At 38.2% G+C, this 14,947-nt stretch overlaps 1 protein-coding gene across 10 annotated transcripts in view; it reads left to right on the plus strand.

Annotated features, from left to right (window-relative positions):
- Mia2 (MIA SH3 domain ER export factor 2) overlaps positions 1-14,947 on the plus strand; it is a 98,331-nt gene that overhangs the window by 22,080 nt on the left and 61,304 nt on the right. For 4 of the 10 annotated variants that reach the window (XM_076848241.1, XM_076848247.1, XM_076848243.1 and 1 more), the window contains exons 1-2: positions 8,500-8,825; positions 12,944-13,072. In XM_076848241.1, the coding sequence (XP_076704356.1) occupies positions 8,763-8,825; positions 12,944-13,072 (192 nt within the window). In that variant the 5' untranslated portion in view covers positions 8,500-8,762. Of the gene's footprint in view, positions 1-6,684; positions 6,804-8,408; positions 8,467-8,499; positions 8,826-12,943; positions 13,073-14,947 lie in introns of those variants that run through there. The other 6 variants (XM_076848242.1, XM_076848248.1, XM_076848245.1 and 3 more) reach the window with 3 other exon arrangements.

The raw sequence follows: 14,947 nt of genomic DNA on the forward strand, positions 1-14,947 counted from the left end.
TTGGGCAAGCAGTTTGGAGTCCCCCTTTAAAAATCTGGTCTATGGAGTGGTCCATGATTGAAGTCCAATTGAGAAGTAATAGGCTGGAGGGCCATTTGAGTGGATGGGTGGTCTACAAAAGAAACAAGAATTCATTAGTACTGGAACCAGATTGATGCAGCAATAAATGCCACAGTACAGGAATATGCCAATGAGTATGATGACAAAGACAGAGACTAACAATGTTTTCCACCAGGAAGTACTGAAAAACCAGCCTCTACCTCAGAGCAAAGCCTGTCCAAGGAAGGGACATCACCTTTGTCCTTGGAAAAACCCAGAGAGCACTCCTAGGCACATTCCCACCGTGCTAAGTTGTTTATCTACAAATAGCAGGAGAGATCTGCTGTGCCATGACAAAGTTGGTGAGGACATAGCTTCTATCTGAGCATGTCAATCTTTAAGGATATTTGTCACATTGCCAGAATTGTCAGGGATGTAAACACAACATTTAACTTTTAGGGTTACAGATGTCCTTCCCCTTGAGATACAGTTTAATAATTTAATGTCATCTGATCTTGCAAAATCCTTTTACTAGTATGACCTCTGGGTCTAATAGAGAAATCTTTAATTCTGTTACTTAGGGCTGGATAACCATTCTAGCAAACACTAAGCCTATCTGTGTAGGTTAGAAATAGCTCTACTCTGGCAGTTCCTTTTGATAGTTATCAGGCATTCCTGCCTAAGAATCTCTTTTGTAGCCTCCAGTTTATGCATGCCAGGCGAGAGTGCTACTGCAAGAGCCATATCCCCAGCCCCTCCTTAACACTTCTTTGGAATGGGCTATCTTCAAATCTGATGTGACTGTTCATTAACATTTCTTTTGGGATTAACATTTTTTGGTGCCTTTATCTAGTATGAGATATCGAGATATCTGTATTTATGTGGGTATGACACTGTGTCTTCTATTATGTACCATTGGTCTACATGTCTATTTTGGTGCCAATACCATGCCATTTTTATTACTATAGCTTTGTAGTATAGTTTAAGGTCTGGTATTATGATGCCTCCTGCTTCACTCTTCTTGCTAAGGATTGCTTTGTCTATTCTGGGTCTCTTATTTTTCCAAATGAATTTCATGGTTGCTTTTTCTATTTCTATAAGGAATGACATTGGGATTTTAATTGGAATCGCATTGAATCTGTATAGCACTTTGGGTACTATGGCCATTTTGATAATATTAATTTTTCCTATCCAAGAGCATGGGAGATTTTTCCATTTCTAAGGTCTTCTTCAAAATCTTTCTTTAGTGTTCTGCAGTTTTCATTATAGAGGTCTTTCATCTTTTTTGTTAAATTGATTCCCCAATTTTTAAAATTTTTTTTAGTGTTGATGGACCTTTATTTTATTCATTTATTTATATGTGGTGCTGAGAATTGAACCCAGAGCCTCGCCTCACACATGTGAGGCAAGCGCTCTACCACTGAGCCATAATCCCAGCCCCCAATTTTTTTTTTAAGAGAGAGAGAGTGAGAGAGAGAGAGAGAGAGATTTTTTTTTTAATATTTATCTTTTAGTTCTCGGCGGACACAACATCTTTGTATGTGGTGCTGAGGATCGAACCCAGGCCGCACGCATGCCAGGCGAGTATGCTACTGCTTGAGCCACATCCCCAGCCCCCAGGTTTTTTTTTTTTTAGGCTATTGTGAATGGGGTAGTTTTCAGAGGATTTCTCTTTCAGAGAATTCATCCACAAATGTATAGAAATGCATTTGATTTATAGGTATTGATTTTATATCCTGCCTACTTTGCTGAATTCATTAATTTTAGAAGTTTTCTGGTGGAGTTTTTTGGATCCTCTAAGTATAGAATCGTGTTGTCAGCAAATAATTATAGTTCTTCTTTCCCCATTTGTATCCCTTTAATATCCTTCATCTATCTAATTGCTCTGTCTAGAGTTTCAAGGATTATGTTAAATTGAAGTGGTGAAAGAAGATTTCCTGTATTGTTTCAGTTTTTAGAGGGAATGCTTCCAATTTTTCTTCATTTAGAATGATGTTGGCCTTGGGTTTAGCATAGATAGCTTTTACAATGTTGAGGTATATTCCTACTATCCCTAGTTTTTCTAGTGTTTTGCACATGAAAGGGTGCTATATTGTAAGGGATCTGCGAAATGTTGGAGGAAGAGACCACAAGAGACAGGAGGAAGAGACCACAAGAGACAGGCTTCATGCAATAAGCATAAGGGGATTTTTATTGAGGATTGTGCTGAGGCTCCAGGCTCACTCAGGAGGATAGAGCAGCCCAGAGCCCAGAGCAGGGGTTGAACAATGCTTAAGTACACTTTTTTGGGGAGGGCGGGGGACTTTGCATACATCAGAACAAATCATCATGAGGCCTGGGAAAATTGATTAATACATGATTAGTACATTTATTGGCGGGAACAGATTGGGCGGGGGTGATTGGTCACTCCTAAGGGGGGGGGTACACATTCAAACTGATTGGTTCGGGCCCTGTATGCTTACGTGACAAACTGCACAGGGCCCTAGGCTAAATGGCCAGTAGGGTGTTGTCTTAACTATCTCAGGAATTTCAGGTTCTGGGTGTAGCAGAGGAATTTAACAATACCTAGTCTTTCACTTTTTAATTCAGGCTTTGCAACTTAAAAACTTTTCAATGCCCAGTCTTTTATATTTTAATTCAGGCTTTGCAGCTTAGAAACTTTACCCTTTCAATATTTTGTCAAATGCTTTCTCTGCATCAACTGATATCATTTGATTCTTATCTTTAAGTCTACTGATGTGATGAATTACATCTATTGATTTCCATATATTGAACCAAACTTGCATCCCTGGAATGAACCCCACTTGATCATGGTGCACTATTTTTTAAAATATGTTTTTGTATGCAATTTGCCAGAATTTTATTGATATTTTTTGTGTCGATGTTCATCAGGGATATTGGTCTGAAATTTTCTTTCCTTGATGTGTCTCTGCCAGGTTTCGGTATCAGGATGATACTGGCTTCGTAAAATGAGTTTGGAAGTGTTCCTTCCTTTTCTATTTCACGGAATAATTTTAAGAGTATTGGTATTAGTTCTTCCTTGTAGGTCTTGTAGAATTCAGCTATGAATCCTTCTGGTCCTGGGCTTTTCTTGGTTGGTAGGCTTCTGATGGCATCTTCTATTTCTTTGCTTGAAATTGATCTGTTTAAATTGCGTATAGCCTCTTGATTCAGTTTGGGTTGATCATATGCCTTTAGAAATTTGTCAGTGTCTTCGAGGTTTTCTATTTTACTGGGTATAAATTTTCAAAATAGTTTCTGTCTTCTGTATTTCAATCATGTCTGTTGTGATATTTCCTTTTTCATCACAAATTTTAGTAATTTGAATTTTATACCTCCTTCTTTTCATTAGAGTGGCTAAAGGTTTTCAATTTTATTTATTTTTTCAAAGGACCAGCTTTATATTTTCTTAATATTTTCAACTGTTTCTTTAGTTTCAATTTGAAATGTTTTAGTGAATCTTTCTTATATAAACTTTATATAATGTCTATTTTTACATACAATATTACATGTAAGAGTCCTCTTTATTTAATGGTTTTGTTGCAAAGATGCTGTTAAGGATTTTTAAAAAACATTTCTTAAGCTTTGCTGATCTTGACTTTTTTTCCTCCCTTTCTTTTTTTCAAATTATGGGAAATTACACTAAATGAGTTAAATCAGAACACTACTAACTAAAAATAATTTTAAGCACATTATTATTATCCAAATGATAGTTGTGACCTCCAAATGTTATAAAATGAGAGTATAAAAGCAACTAATATCTTAAAATTTCACCAACCTGTAACTAATATCTCAAATTCTGTTCCCTTTTTTTTATTTATTACAAATCTTAGTATTGCATATAATTTAGGAAGCATTTTTATCATCTCATTTATAAGAAGAAATTTAACAGTGGTTGTGTTCAAAGAATTCATTCTAGTTAGAGGACACAGATAAGGAAAACAATAATACAGTGTTGTAATAGCCATAGTGTGCTATCTAATTATCTACCTACCTGCCTACCTACCTAGTAGATTGATAGGGATTAGTAGGTAGAGAAGGTAGGAAGGAGGAGACTAGGAAGGTATCTCAGAATAGATCATTTGAGCTGATCTTGAATGAAGAGTAGAGTTAGCCAAATTTGAAAGGATGGGCATTCTAGGTTGAGAAGAAGTATTATTTGGGGAGTGGGGATATCGAGGATTGAACTCAGGGGCACCGGACTACTGAGCCACATCCCTAGCCCTATTTTAAATTTTATTTAGAGTCTATTCTCAATGAATTGCTTAGTGCCTCACTTTTTGTTGCGGCCAGCTTTGAACTCACAATCTTCCTGCCTCAGCCTCTGGAGCCACTGGGGATTACAGGCGTGTGCCACCACACCCAGCTGAGAAGGAGTATTTTTAAAAGTTCAGAAGTGAGAGAGAACAGGGCTCCCACTATCCTCCAATCCCTCTCCAGTACTCTGGGGACTGGACTCAGGAATGCCTTATCACCTAGCTATATCCTCAGCCCTTATTATTTTTTTATTTTTGAGACAGGGTATTGCTAAATTGCCAAGGTTGGCCTGAAATTTATGATCCTTCTGCTTCAGCCTCCTGAGTAGCTGGGATTATGGTGTGCACCACAAGCTGAGCATGACAATTTTGACAACTATAAGCAATGCAGTCTGATTGAGCATAGGGTGAGGCTGAAAATGTATATAGGGATAAAGTCAAGAGTACTTTAAAAAAAAAATTTTTTTTTAAACAGTATCCTGGATTAAAGTCAGGGGGTACTGAACTATGTCCCCAGGCTTTTTTATATTCTGAGACAGGGTCTTGCTAAGTTGCCCAGGCTATCCTTGAACTTTCTATTTTCCTGCCTCACCCTCCTGAATAACTGGGATTATAGGCATGAACCACCACAAGCTCAAAAATAGCTTTCTGGGCTGGGGATGTGGCTCAAGCAGTAGCGCGCTTGCCTGGCATGCATGCAGCCCGGTTCGATCCTCAGCACCACATACAAAACAAAGATGTTGTGTCCGCCAAGAACTAAAAAATAAATATTAAAATTCTCTCTCTCTCTTTAAAAAAATTGCTTTACATGTTATAACAGGAATTCAATTCTATCCCTGTTTTTTTAATTTTTTTTAAATTACTTTTTAGGTGTAGATGGACACAACACAATGCCTTTATTTTTATGTGGTGCTGAGGATCAAACCTGGGTGCTGAGGATCAAACCCGTGCTAGGTGAGCGCTCTATCGCTGAGCCACAATCCCAGCCCCTGTTTTTTATTTTTTAAATCCCAATTTGTAATGCTGGCAAATATTTGAAGAAAGAAAATACCATACAAGTCAGACTAAATATTCTGTGAATTGTATTTGGCTCACTAGCCACATTTTTATACTGTGGCCTGTTCTTATACAGTAATAAAGCTCAAGCAGTACTGCTTACTTATGTAGATATGTACTCTTCCTACTTTTATTTCAACTCTTTGGCTTCCATATGGCTTTAAGTTTATAATCTTTTTTAAAATATTTTTTTTAAGAGAGAGAGAATTTTTTTTTAATATCTATTTTTTAGTTCTCAGTGGATACAACATCTTTGACAGTATGTGGTGCTGAGGATCCAACCCAGGCCGCATGCATGCCAGGCGAGCACGCTATGGCTTGAGCCACATTCCCACCCCTAAGTTTATAATCTTTACACTAAATCTACTGAAGAGTTCCTGTCAGATCTAGAAATCTAACAATCTGAATGCATCTATTAAGCAATCATAATATAGATTTGAATAGCTATAGTAAGTGGAAAATTTGAGTTATTTTACAGTTAAATTTAAGTGAAAGGGTTCTTCTTGCCTAAATGTTTATGCAATTGTTTCAATTTGCTGGTAGTTTCAGGTAGATTTTGTATAGAACATACTTTCTTTGTATTGTTCAGGTAATAGCAATAAACACTACTTTTTACCTTTATTTTATAAATGAGGAACCTATGAGAGTTCTAACATTTATGTACTCCTAAATAACAATCTAGATTTATAGTTCAAAGAAACAATGGAAATGACCCAGCTCTTGTTCAACAGGTAGCTTCTGATTCACTCTTCTTAGAAAAACTCTTACATCAAGTACAGAGAATGACAAGGTGGATCAACAATTTTGTTTGATTTTCTTCCAAAGGCCTAGATCTTATGTCCTGTGACACTGCCTGTTTAATTAAGAGGGAGTAACTAGCACTTACAGCATTGTCAGGGCCCCTCATCAGGGGAATGGGTTTCCAAATTTGTGGAGGAAGTTACTGTTAAGTATGTTTCCAGTGGTTTTGGATACTTCCTAGTAGATGTTACACACATTAAATATTTGTTGCCCATTTCCTTTAATGCAGGTCATATATATGCCCATAGCTACTTTTGGAGAACAATTTTTGAATATCTTTTACTTGATAGAAAATATATACCCTTTATAAATAGACTATATAATTTAGTTCTTAGTAAAATTAGAATTTTTCTTTCAAATTGTAGGTTTTAAGATGGTAATAATGTGTGATATTTAAGAAAAAAAAAGTATATGCTGTGAGGTCCATTAAATTGAATTATAGGTTGGTAGTCACAACACCACCTATAGCACCCCTTTACCACACAAGTGTCAAAACTGGATAGGTCAGTGTGGAAACAGAAGGGTACAGGATGTATTAGAATCTGAAATCTTTCTCCAGGATATGAGGTGCTTAGAAGAACTTTATTTATATCTAAGGTTATCTTAACATGAGCCATTTAAGGAATGGAATTGAATGATCTGGAGGAAGAGGTAAGTTAAACATACAGAAAAGAAATTGGGTTTGGAATTCTGTATTGAGTTTGCTAAGATTTACGTGTTTTTGCTATGGAAGAAGATTAGATTTTTTTTTTTTTCTATTTTTTAGAATTTTACTTACTCTTTTGTCCCTAGTCTGTTTTTACTATTTGGATTGGTTAATTATTGAAAACTGGAAATGGGCATAAGACTAATTTAGGGAGCACAAAGGGATTATTATTATCTATAAGTCCTTAAAGTTGGAAATGTTCTAGAGCCTCTGAAAATGTCCAGACTCATTAATGAATTTTAATGGAGTAATACAATGTTCTAATTGAGAAACACATTGTTCTAAGAGTCTTTGAAATTCTGAAGATAAATTTATATGATGTTTCTGACAAGCTACTCACATAATTTAATTTCAATACACACTACACAACATGTATGGAAGGTTTGTAACACCTTAAAAATAATTATTAAGCAATTTCTGCTACTCTCTGATACTAGAAGTTCTTGAAACTCCCCAGGATGATGTGGGAAAGGAGAGAAAGAGCAATTTGAGTTCTGGAAAACTAGGCCACATTTTAGTTCTTGAAAATCACATTCAGTTAACTTTGACTCTTTAAAAAAATTTCTACAAGAGCTTACACTGGGAAATTTTACTAAGGTTCTGAGATTTTGTTCATCTATTGTGTTTTCTTGGGAGATTTGTTCAGGTAGAAGTATCTGTTCCTTTTTCGGTTGCTTCCCTGCAGACTTGAGTTAGGCAGAATTTGATGAGATTATACTGGTATGGAGACCTATGTATTAGGAATGGGTCATCCTTTACACCTATTAACCTAAATTGCCTACTACAAACAAATCCATCTCTGGGCACTTTATTCAACCTCCCTAAAAATAGGATCCTAAATTTAGAGGGCAAGTTGCTACTTTTAGCTCTTCTACTCAGATGAAAACAACATGTCTTGGGCCAAAGTCTACACGGGTTGGATTTAGTCAGATCCATCTGCCAGCGCCTAGATCACTGAGAGAAGTGACAAACCCCTGGCACCCTCCATAGGGCAAAGGAGAGCCTATAGATGTTTTCTTGTGTAGGAGAGGTTAAACCCAGATCAGACCACTGCTGACCCGAGACGCTTTCCTGCCCAAAGTCCAAAGTCCAGACACGGTTGGCATTGCACCCTGGCCGAGTACTGCAGGCCATTTTCTGACAGGAATGCAGGAGGCGGCGGGTTTCCTTGGGCCAGCTGGGTCCCCCGGGGTACGACGCCTTAAGGGCTTCTGTGGGGTGCAGATGGCTCTAGTGGAGGAGAGGGCTGGGGTTGGAGTTGGGACTGGGGCTGGCCCCGGACCCTGGGTCGAGGGGGCGCGCCGCGCTCACGCCGGGCTGCGCCAAAAGCCTCTGAGAGAAGTTACCGCCACAGCAACTGAAGCCAGGGCCCTGCCACAGCCCTGGTCTTCAGGCCTGTGCGGCCCGCACCCCAGCGCAGAGCCTGAGATCGAATCCCAGATCCCTTGACTTCCAAGGCCCTTGGCTTCCCCAGGTAGAGCGCCGGTCCCTTTAAGAGCTAACTACCAGGACACGTCTACCAACATCGCGCGAGGAAGGAGGGGAAGTTTACCGCGGTCCGCGCCTCCCAGCCTCTCCGCGGCAGCCTGGCCGAAACCAAACTGAGGGGTGGGTGGCATGTCGAGGAGGCGCCGTGGGATGAAGTGGGACAGGCTTGAACCTGCTCTGTTTCAGAATGTACGGTTTAGCGAAGGGGTCCAGGCTCCCCCCGCAGGCAGCGTGAGCGCACGAGGCCTGTGGGATCCCGTGCCCGCGGCTCCCCCCCGCAGCCGGCTCGCAGTGGTCTGCTCCGTCGCCGGGTGCAGGTTCGGGTTCCGGACCGAACGCCGAGTGTCCGCCGCCTCTTTTGGCGTGGCCGGGCAGGCCGTCGTTGCGGCGGCAACAGCCAAAGCAACGTTGGCGTGATGGAGGGGCCCAGGGCTGCCCCTCAGCGGTACTGGAGGCTGGTCCTAGAAGAAGTACGCAGGGTGAGTGGGCGCGATCGGGGTTACGTGGCCCTGGCGTAGCGGGGCCGCGGGCGAGCGCAGCCCCTGACTTTGGCGTTGGGGTTGGCGCCTCGCTTGTCAGGGGTTCTGAAGCCAGATCTATCCTGCCTCCGGCGGTAGTCAGGTCAGGGTGCTTGGAAGGGTTTTGTGTAGTAGCAGGGGACCTGGAGATCAGGAAGGTGACGAACGCATTCGCCCTGCTGGACTTTGCAAAGGGGTAGTTACCGTTAACCCCTACTCCCCAAATGAATTAGCTGTTCCGTTTTGTTATTTGTTTTGAATAGGGATTATTGACAAGTGATTCTTCCGACTGTGAGAACCTTGGGGAACGAGCCTCTGAAATGAGTTTTATATTTAGTGATGAAACTTCTCGTTGTCTTGCGCCGGAGTTGGGATTCTAATTCTGCGGTCTTTCAATATAGAATGCCCGTTTGAGGTGCTTTGCCATAAAGCGAGATTGTTCTTTGCTTGTCTGTGTCTTAACGTAAAAGGTCTAGGCATAGTAAATTCTCAGTTAAAATTCACTTTTTTTCAGGTTCACTTTCTAATCAGGTTGCAGAGATTTTTCTCCTTAAGTGTCCGTCATGTTTAGGAGCATTTATGTCTCTCTGTTTCAAAAAAACTGCATTACGTTTTTAAAAAGACTATATATATATAGTCTTTTTATATATATATATATGTTGTAGTTGGACACAATACCTTTATTTTTATGTGATGCTGAGGATCGAACCTAGGGCCTCACATGTGCTAGGCAAGCACTCAACCCTGAGCCACCACCCCAGCCTCTTAAAAAAGACTTTTTAAAATCTTGAGGCAATTATGATTGTTTTCTTCCTATGTGAATTAAAAGTATTCTTGCCATGCTTTTCGTTCATTTATTCAACCTTAGTGTATCTAGCATACATTCATGAATGACAAGGTCAGCTCTATGGAGGTTCTAAATGGACTAATACATACTTCTGGTCCTTAGCAACATGCTGTCTGTTAAAGGAGAGAAGACAAAAAAATTATTCCAAAGTAGAAACTGATGAAGTGCTTACTGAAGTGTACAAAGTGAGAGGTGGGAAAGATAACATTTTCTTAATTGGTTAGTAAAGTCTTTCCAGGCTGTGCAAATAGTTAAAGTGGAGGAGGCATAAAACAGCCAGGTGTGTGCAGAGAAGTAAGACCTGTATTACTTAGAGTATAAAGTGGACTCAGGGCATGATGTGCAATGATGCTTACTGGAAATAAGTAGGTTCCAAGTGCTACTGTAAGGTGCTGGAGAGCTGTTGAGGGCTTTTCAGTGTTTCGACTTTACATAGCTTCTTGATAGTAGCATGTAGGTTAGATGTCAGTGAAACAAAACTCAAAACAGGCTTTAAGGGAGAAGTGACAATGGTAGGGATAAGAGAACAGGGTACTGAATGGGGAGATATTTAGAAGCTAAAAGTTAAAATGGTTATGGATTATATGGTTACTGATTAGATTTGATTAGATGGAAAGAGAGGAGAAACCTAAGATGACTCCTAGGTTTTTGGCTATGGCAGTTTAACTCATTTACAAAGATGGGGTTTATAAGGAAGTTGTGGAGGAGAGATAATTTCAGATTGTACATATTTCTCATTCTTCATTAAGAACAACAATAATCAATACTTTTTTTTTTTTTTTTTAATAAGACTCCAATGGAGAGAGACATGGAGAGAGGCTGTCAGGTTCTGCAGGATTTTCTTCTCTGATGACCATCCCCCCACCGCCCCCCCCCCCCCAGTGGTACTTAACCAGTGAGCCACATCTCTAGCCCTTTTTATGTTTTATTTTGAGACAGGGTCTTGCTAAGTTGCTCAGTGCCTCCCTAATTTGCAGAGGCTGGCTTTGAACTCAAAATCCTCCTGCCTCAGCTTCCCAAGTCACTGGGATTACAGGTGTGTGCCATCACACTTGGCCATCCATATGATTTTTTTTTTTTTTTTTTTTTTGCTAAATGACACAACTCTTACCACACTGGCCTGGGTGTTAGGAAGTCACAACATTTCTTTGATTTTAATTTTCTTTCTATTTTTTTTTAAAGCATTTTTTAGGAAGTGGGAGGTACTGGGGATTTAACCCAGGGACAATTTACCATTGAGCTACATCCTTTTTATTTTTTGAGACAGAATCTCACTAAGTTGCTTAGAGCCGTGTTAAATCACTGAGGCTGGCTTGAACTTGTGATCCTCTTGCCTCAGTTTCCTGAGTTGATGGGATTATAGACATGTGCATGGCACATTTGACTTTGAGCAACTGTTAAACTGTATTCCACAGAGGCTACATCTTTTTACATCCCCATGAGCAGTTTGAGTTCCAATTTTCTGTACTCTTAACATTTTTATGGGGCTGGGGATGTGGCTCAAGTGGTAGCGCGCTCACCTGGCATGCGTGCGGCCCGGGTTCGATTCTCAGCACCACATACAAACAAAGATGTTGTGTCCGCCGAGAACAAAAAAAATAAATATTAAAAAAATTCTCTCTCTCTCCTCTCTCACTCTCTCTTAAAAAAAAAAAAAAACATTTTTATGTGTGTGTGTTTAAATAGCTACTCTGGGGAGTATACAGTGGTATCTTGTGGCTTTGATTTGCATTCCCTAATAAATAATGACATTGAACATCTTTACATGTGCTTATTGGCTATTAAAATATATACAATCTTTAGTCTGTTTAAGCAAATGATTTGTGTTTTTATTAAGTCATAAGAGTTCTTTTTAAATTTTTTTTATTTTAAAATTCTTTTTTAGTCATACATGACAGCAGAATGGATTTTGACATATAATACATACATGGAAGAGTTCTTTATTTATTTAGATACTAGTCTCTTCTCAGATACATGATTTGCAAATATTTTCTCTTATTCTATGTATTGTCTTTTCTTGATGGTATTCTTTGAAGCACTAAAATTTTAAATTTTGATTAAGTTCAACTTGTTTATTTTTTCTTTGATTGCTTGTGTTTTGGTGTCATATCTAAGAAACCATTGCTTAAAACAAGTCACAAAGATTTACATCTATGCTTCCTTCGAAGAGTTTTAGCTTTCACATTAAGATCTTTGATCCATTTTGAATTAATTTTTTATGTATAAAGTCTGAGTCCAGATTCATTCCTTGGCATTTGAATATTGATTTATCCTAGTATGATTTGTTGAAAGGACTGTTCTTTCCACATTGATTTGTTTTGATATTGCTGTTGAAAATAATTGGCTGTGAATTTAAGGGCTTATTTCTGTACTCTAATTTCTGTTCCTTTGGTCTATGTATTACATAGTTATGTTATTATATTGTCTTTTAAAATTTTTCTGACATCATCTTAATTATTATGGTTTTGTAATACATTTTTGGAGTAGGGAAGTATGAGTCTGCCAATATTATTTTTCTTTATCAGTATTATTTTGGATGTTCAGGGTTTCTTGCATTGCTAAATGAATTTTATGATCAGCTGGTCCATTTCTGCAAAAAAAAAGGATGTTGGAGTTTTCATAGGGATTGCTTTGAATCTGTAAATCACTTTGGGAAGTATTGCTGTCTTTGACATAAAGTCTTCCAGTCCACAGACAGAGGGTATTTTTCCATTATTTAGATCTCAGTTTCTTTCAACAGTGCTTTGTAGTTTTCAATGTGAGCTTCTTTTGTTGAATTTAGTTCTAATATCTTATTATTTTGGATGCTACTGAAAATAAAGTGCTTTTTTAAACTTGCATGTTCAGTTTGTGGAATCCAGCATATTCACCAGGTAAAACCTAAGCTGGATGAAATGAGGGAAGGAACATCTGAATCTGAGTCATTCAACTTCTTTCTTTGCCTTTCCAGCTGCTATTTCTCATCCTTGAAAGGTCTGAGGCATTTCTATTGCACTCCAGTTTGAAAATCTTTGCATCTCACTGTGATGCTTTTCTTCATCACTTGGTGATAATGGTTGAAAGTTGCCAGAAAAATGTTTTTGGATATCTTCTGTTTGGTGTTACTCTGGCAGCCCATTTTGTGAAAAGAATATTAATAGAGTTGAACACATGCATTTGAACCTATATTTGTAATCAATAATTATTGTCAAAAATGCAGGTTTATGGACTTAATTTTTTTTTTGTCTTGAAGGTTGTGGAAGCATTGCCTGAAGATATGAGACCAGGCCCTAATCCTTATGGCCTTCCGTGGGAGTTGGTGATATGTGCAGCTATTGGATTTTTAGCTATTCTCTTGTTTTTGTGGAGAAGTTTTAAATCTGTAAGTAAGCAGTATATACTAAGAGAAAATGTTCATTCTGACTAGAGTCTGAACAAGTAGTATGAGAAACATTTATTTTTTTAAGGAAACAGGCTGTAGTTTGGTGGTAACACATGTTAATGTGTGGCTAACAGAAACTATGTATTCAGAGGAACTTTTTTTTGTATAAAAATTTTATTTTGTTTATTTTTTTAAAAAAAGCATTTATTTTTTTAGTTGTAGGTGGACACAATGCCTTTATTTTATTTTTATGTGGTGCTGAGGATTGAACCCAGTGCCTCACACATGCTAGGCAAGTGCTCTACGTCTGAGCCACAACCCCAGCCTCATGTATAAAAATTTTAAAGAATTTATTTATAGAAGTATTATACACTAATATTAAACCCCTACCTTTATTTATTTATTCTTTTTCTCTCCCCACCTTCTCCAACATCTGTGAATGTATCACTTAACTTGGAATAAAAAACATTGTCGGGCTGGGGTAGTGGCTCGAGCGGTAGCGTGCTTGCTTGGCATGCGTGTGGCCTGGGGTTTGAGCCTCAACACCACATACAAACAAAGATGTTGTGTCCGCCGAAAACTGAAAAATAAATATTAAAATTTCTCTCTCTCTCTTTAAAAAAAAACAAAAACAAAAACAAAACATTGTCACTTACATTTAGGTAATCCTCCCTCATTTCACTCCCCGCCTTTGAAAATTTGGGGGACATCATATTATATCCTTTAAAAGTATTGATGTATAATTTTACTTGATATCATGCCATATGTCATCTTTTGAGCTTTGTTTTTGACCTTATGTTGTTAAGATACATCCATATTTTGAATGTTAAGATTCTTCATACTATGCTGCATGCAGTGGTGCATGCCTGTATTCCCAGCAACTCCAGAGTCTGAGGCAGGAGGATTGAAGTTCAAGGCCAGCCTCAGCAACTTAGTGAGACCCTGTCTCAAAATACAAAGGGCTGGGGATGTAGCTCTGTGGTAAGGGCTCCTGGTTTCCATCCCCAGTACCAAAAAAAAAAAAAAAAAAAAAGATTCACTATTATTTACTATTTCTGTAGAATATCACATTATAAAAAATATATTATAGTTTTGGGCTGGGGTTGTGGCTTAACGGTAGAGCACTTGCCTAGCATGTGTGAGGCCCTGGGTGAGGCCCTGGGTTCGACCCTCAGCACCACATAAAAATAAAAAAAGGTATTGTGTACAACTACAACTAAAAAATAAATATTAAAAAAATATATACATATATATATTATAATTTTATCTGTACTTTTATGGCCCTGGACATTTGGGTTATTTCCCAGGCTTTTTCTATTATAAACAGTACTGCTGTGTTTATTATTAATTCACATCTCTTGTTGTATATTTGTAAGAGTTTTCTTGGGAATATATGTAAGTATGAGATTATTAGATTATAAAGCATTTGGAAGTTTTACTTTTAAAAGGTAACATCAAATTCTTTTCTAAATTATCTGTATTGCTTTATACTTCTCCCAGCGCTATATAAGAAACCCTACAGATCCATTTGATCCATGTTCTCTCCAACACTTACTGTTGTAGTTCTTGATTTTTATCATTTGAGTGGCTATAAAATGGATCTTATCATGGCCTTGATTTGAATTTCCTCACGATCTCTCCCAGTACATTTATTAGCCGTATATATTTGTTGTTCTTGAAAATCTTTATCTTTTGCCAAGATTTTTTTGAGTAGTTTGTTTTTTCCTATTTTATTATATAGTCGTCTTTTTTTTTTTTTTTTTTAAGTTTGTTTTTGGTTATTTACTCACATGTGCCTGTAACAAAGCAGGAATAACTGTTGTGTATCTTTATTTACTTATTTGTGGTGCTAGGGATTGAACCTAGGGCTTCTTG

This window comes from Callospermophilus lateralis, chromosome 3 (genome assembly GCF_048772815.1).
Source record: "Callospermophilus lateralis isolate mCalLat2 chromosome 3, mCalLat2.hap1, whole genome shotgun sequence".
NCBI lineage: Eukaryota > Metazoa > Chordata > Mammalia > Rodentia > Sciuridae > Callospermophilus > Callospermophilus lateralis.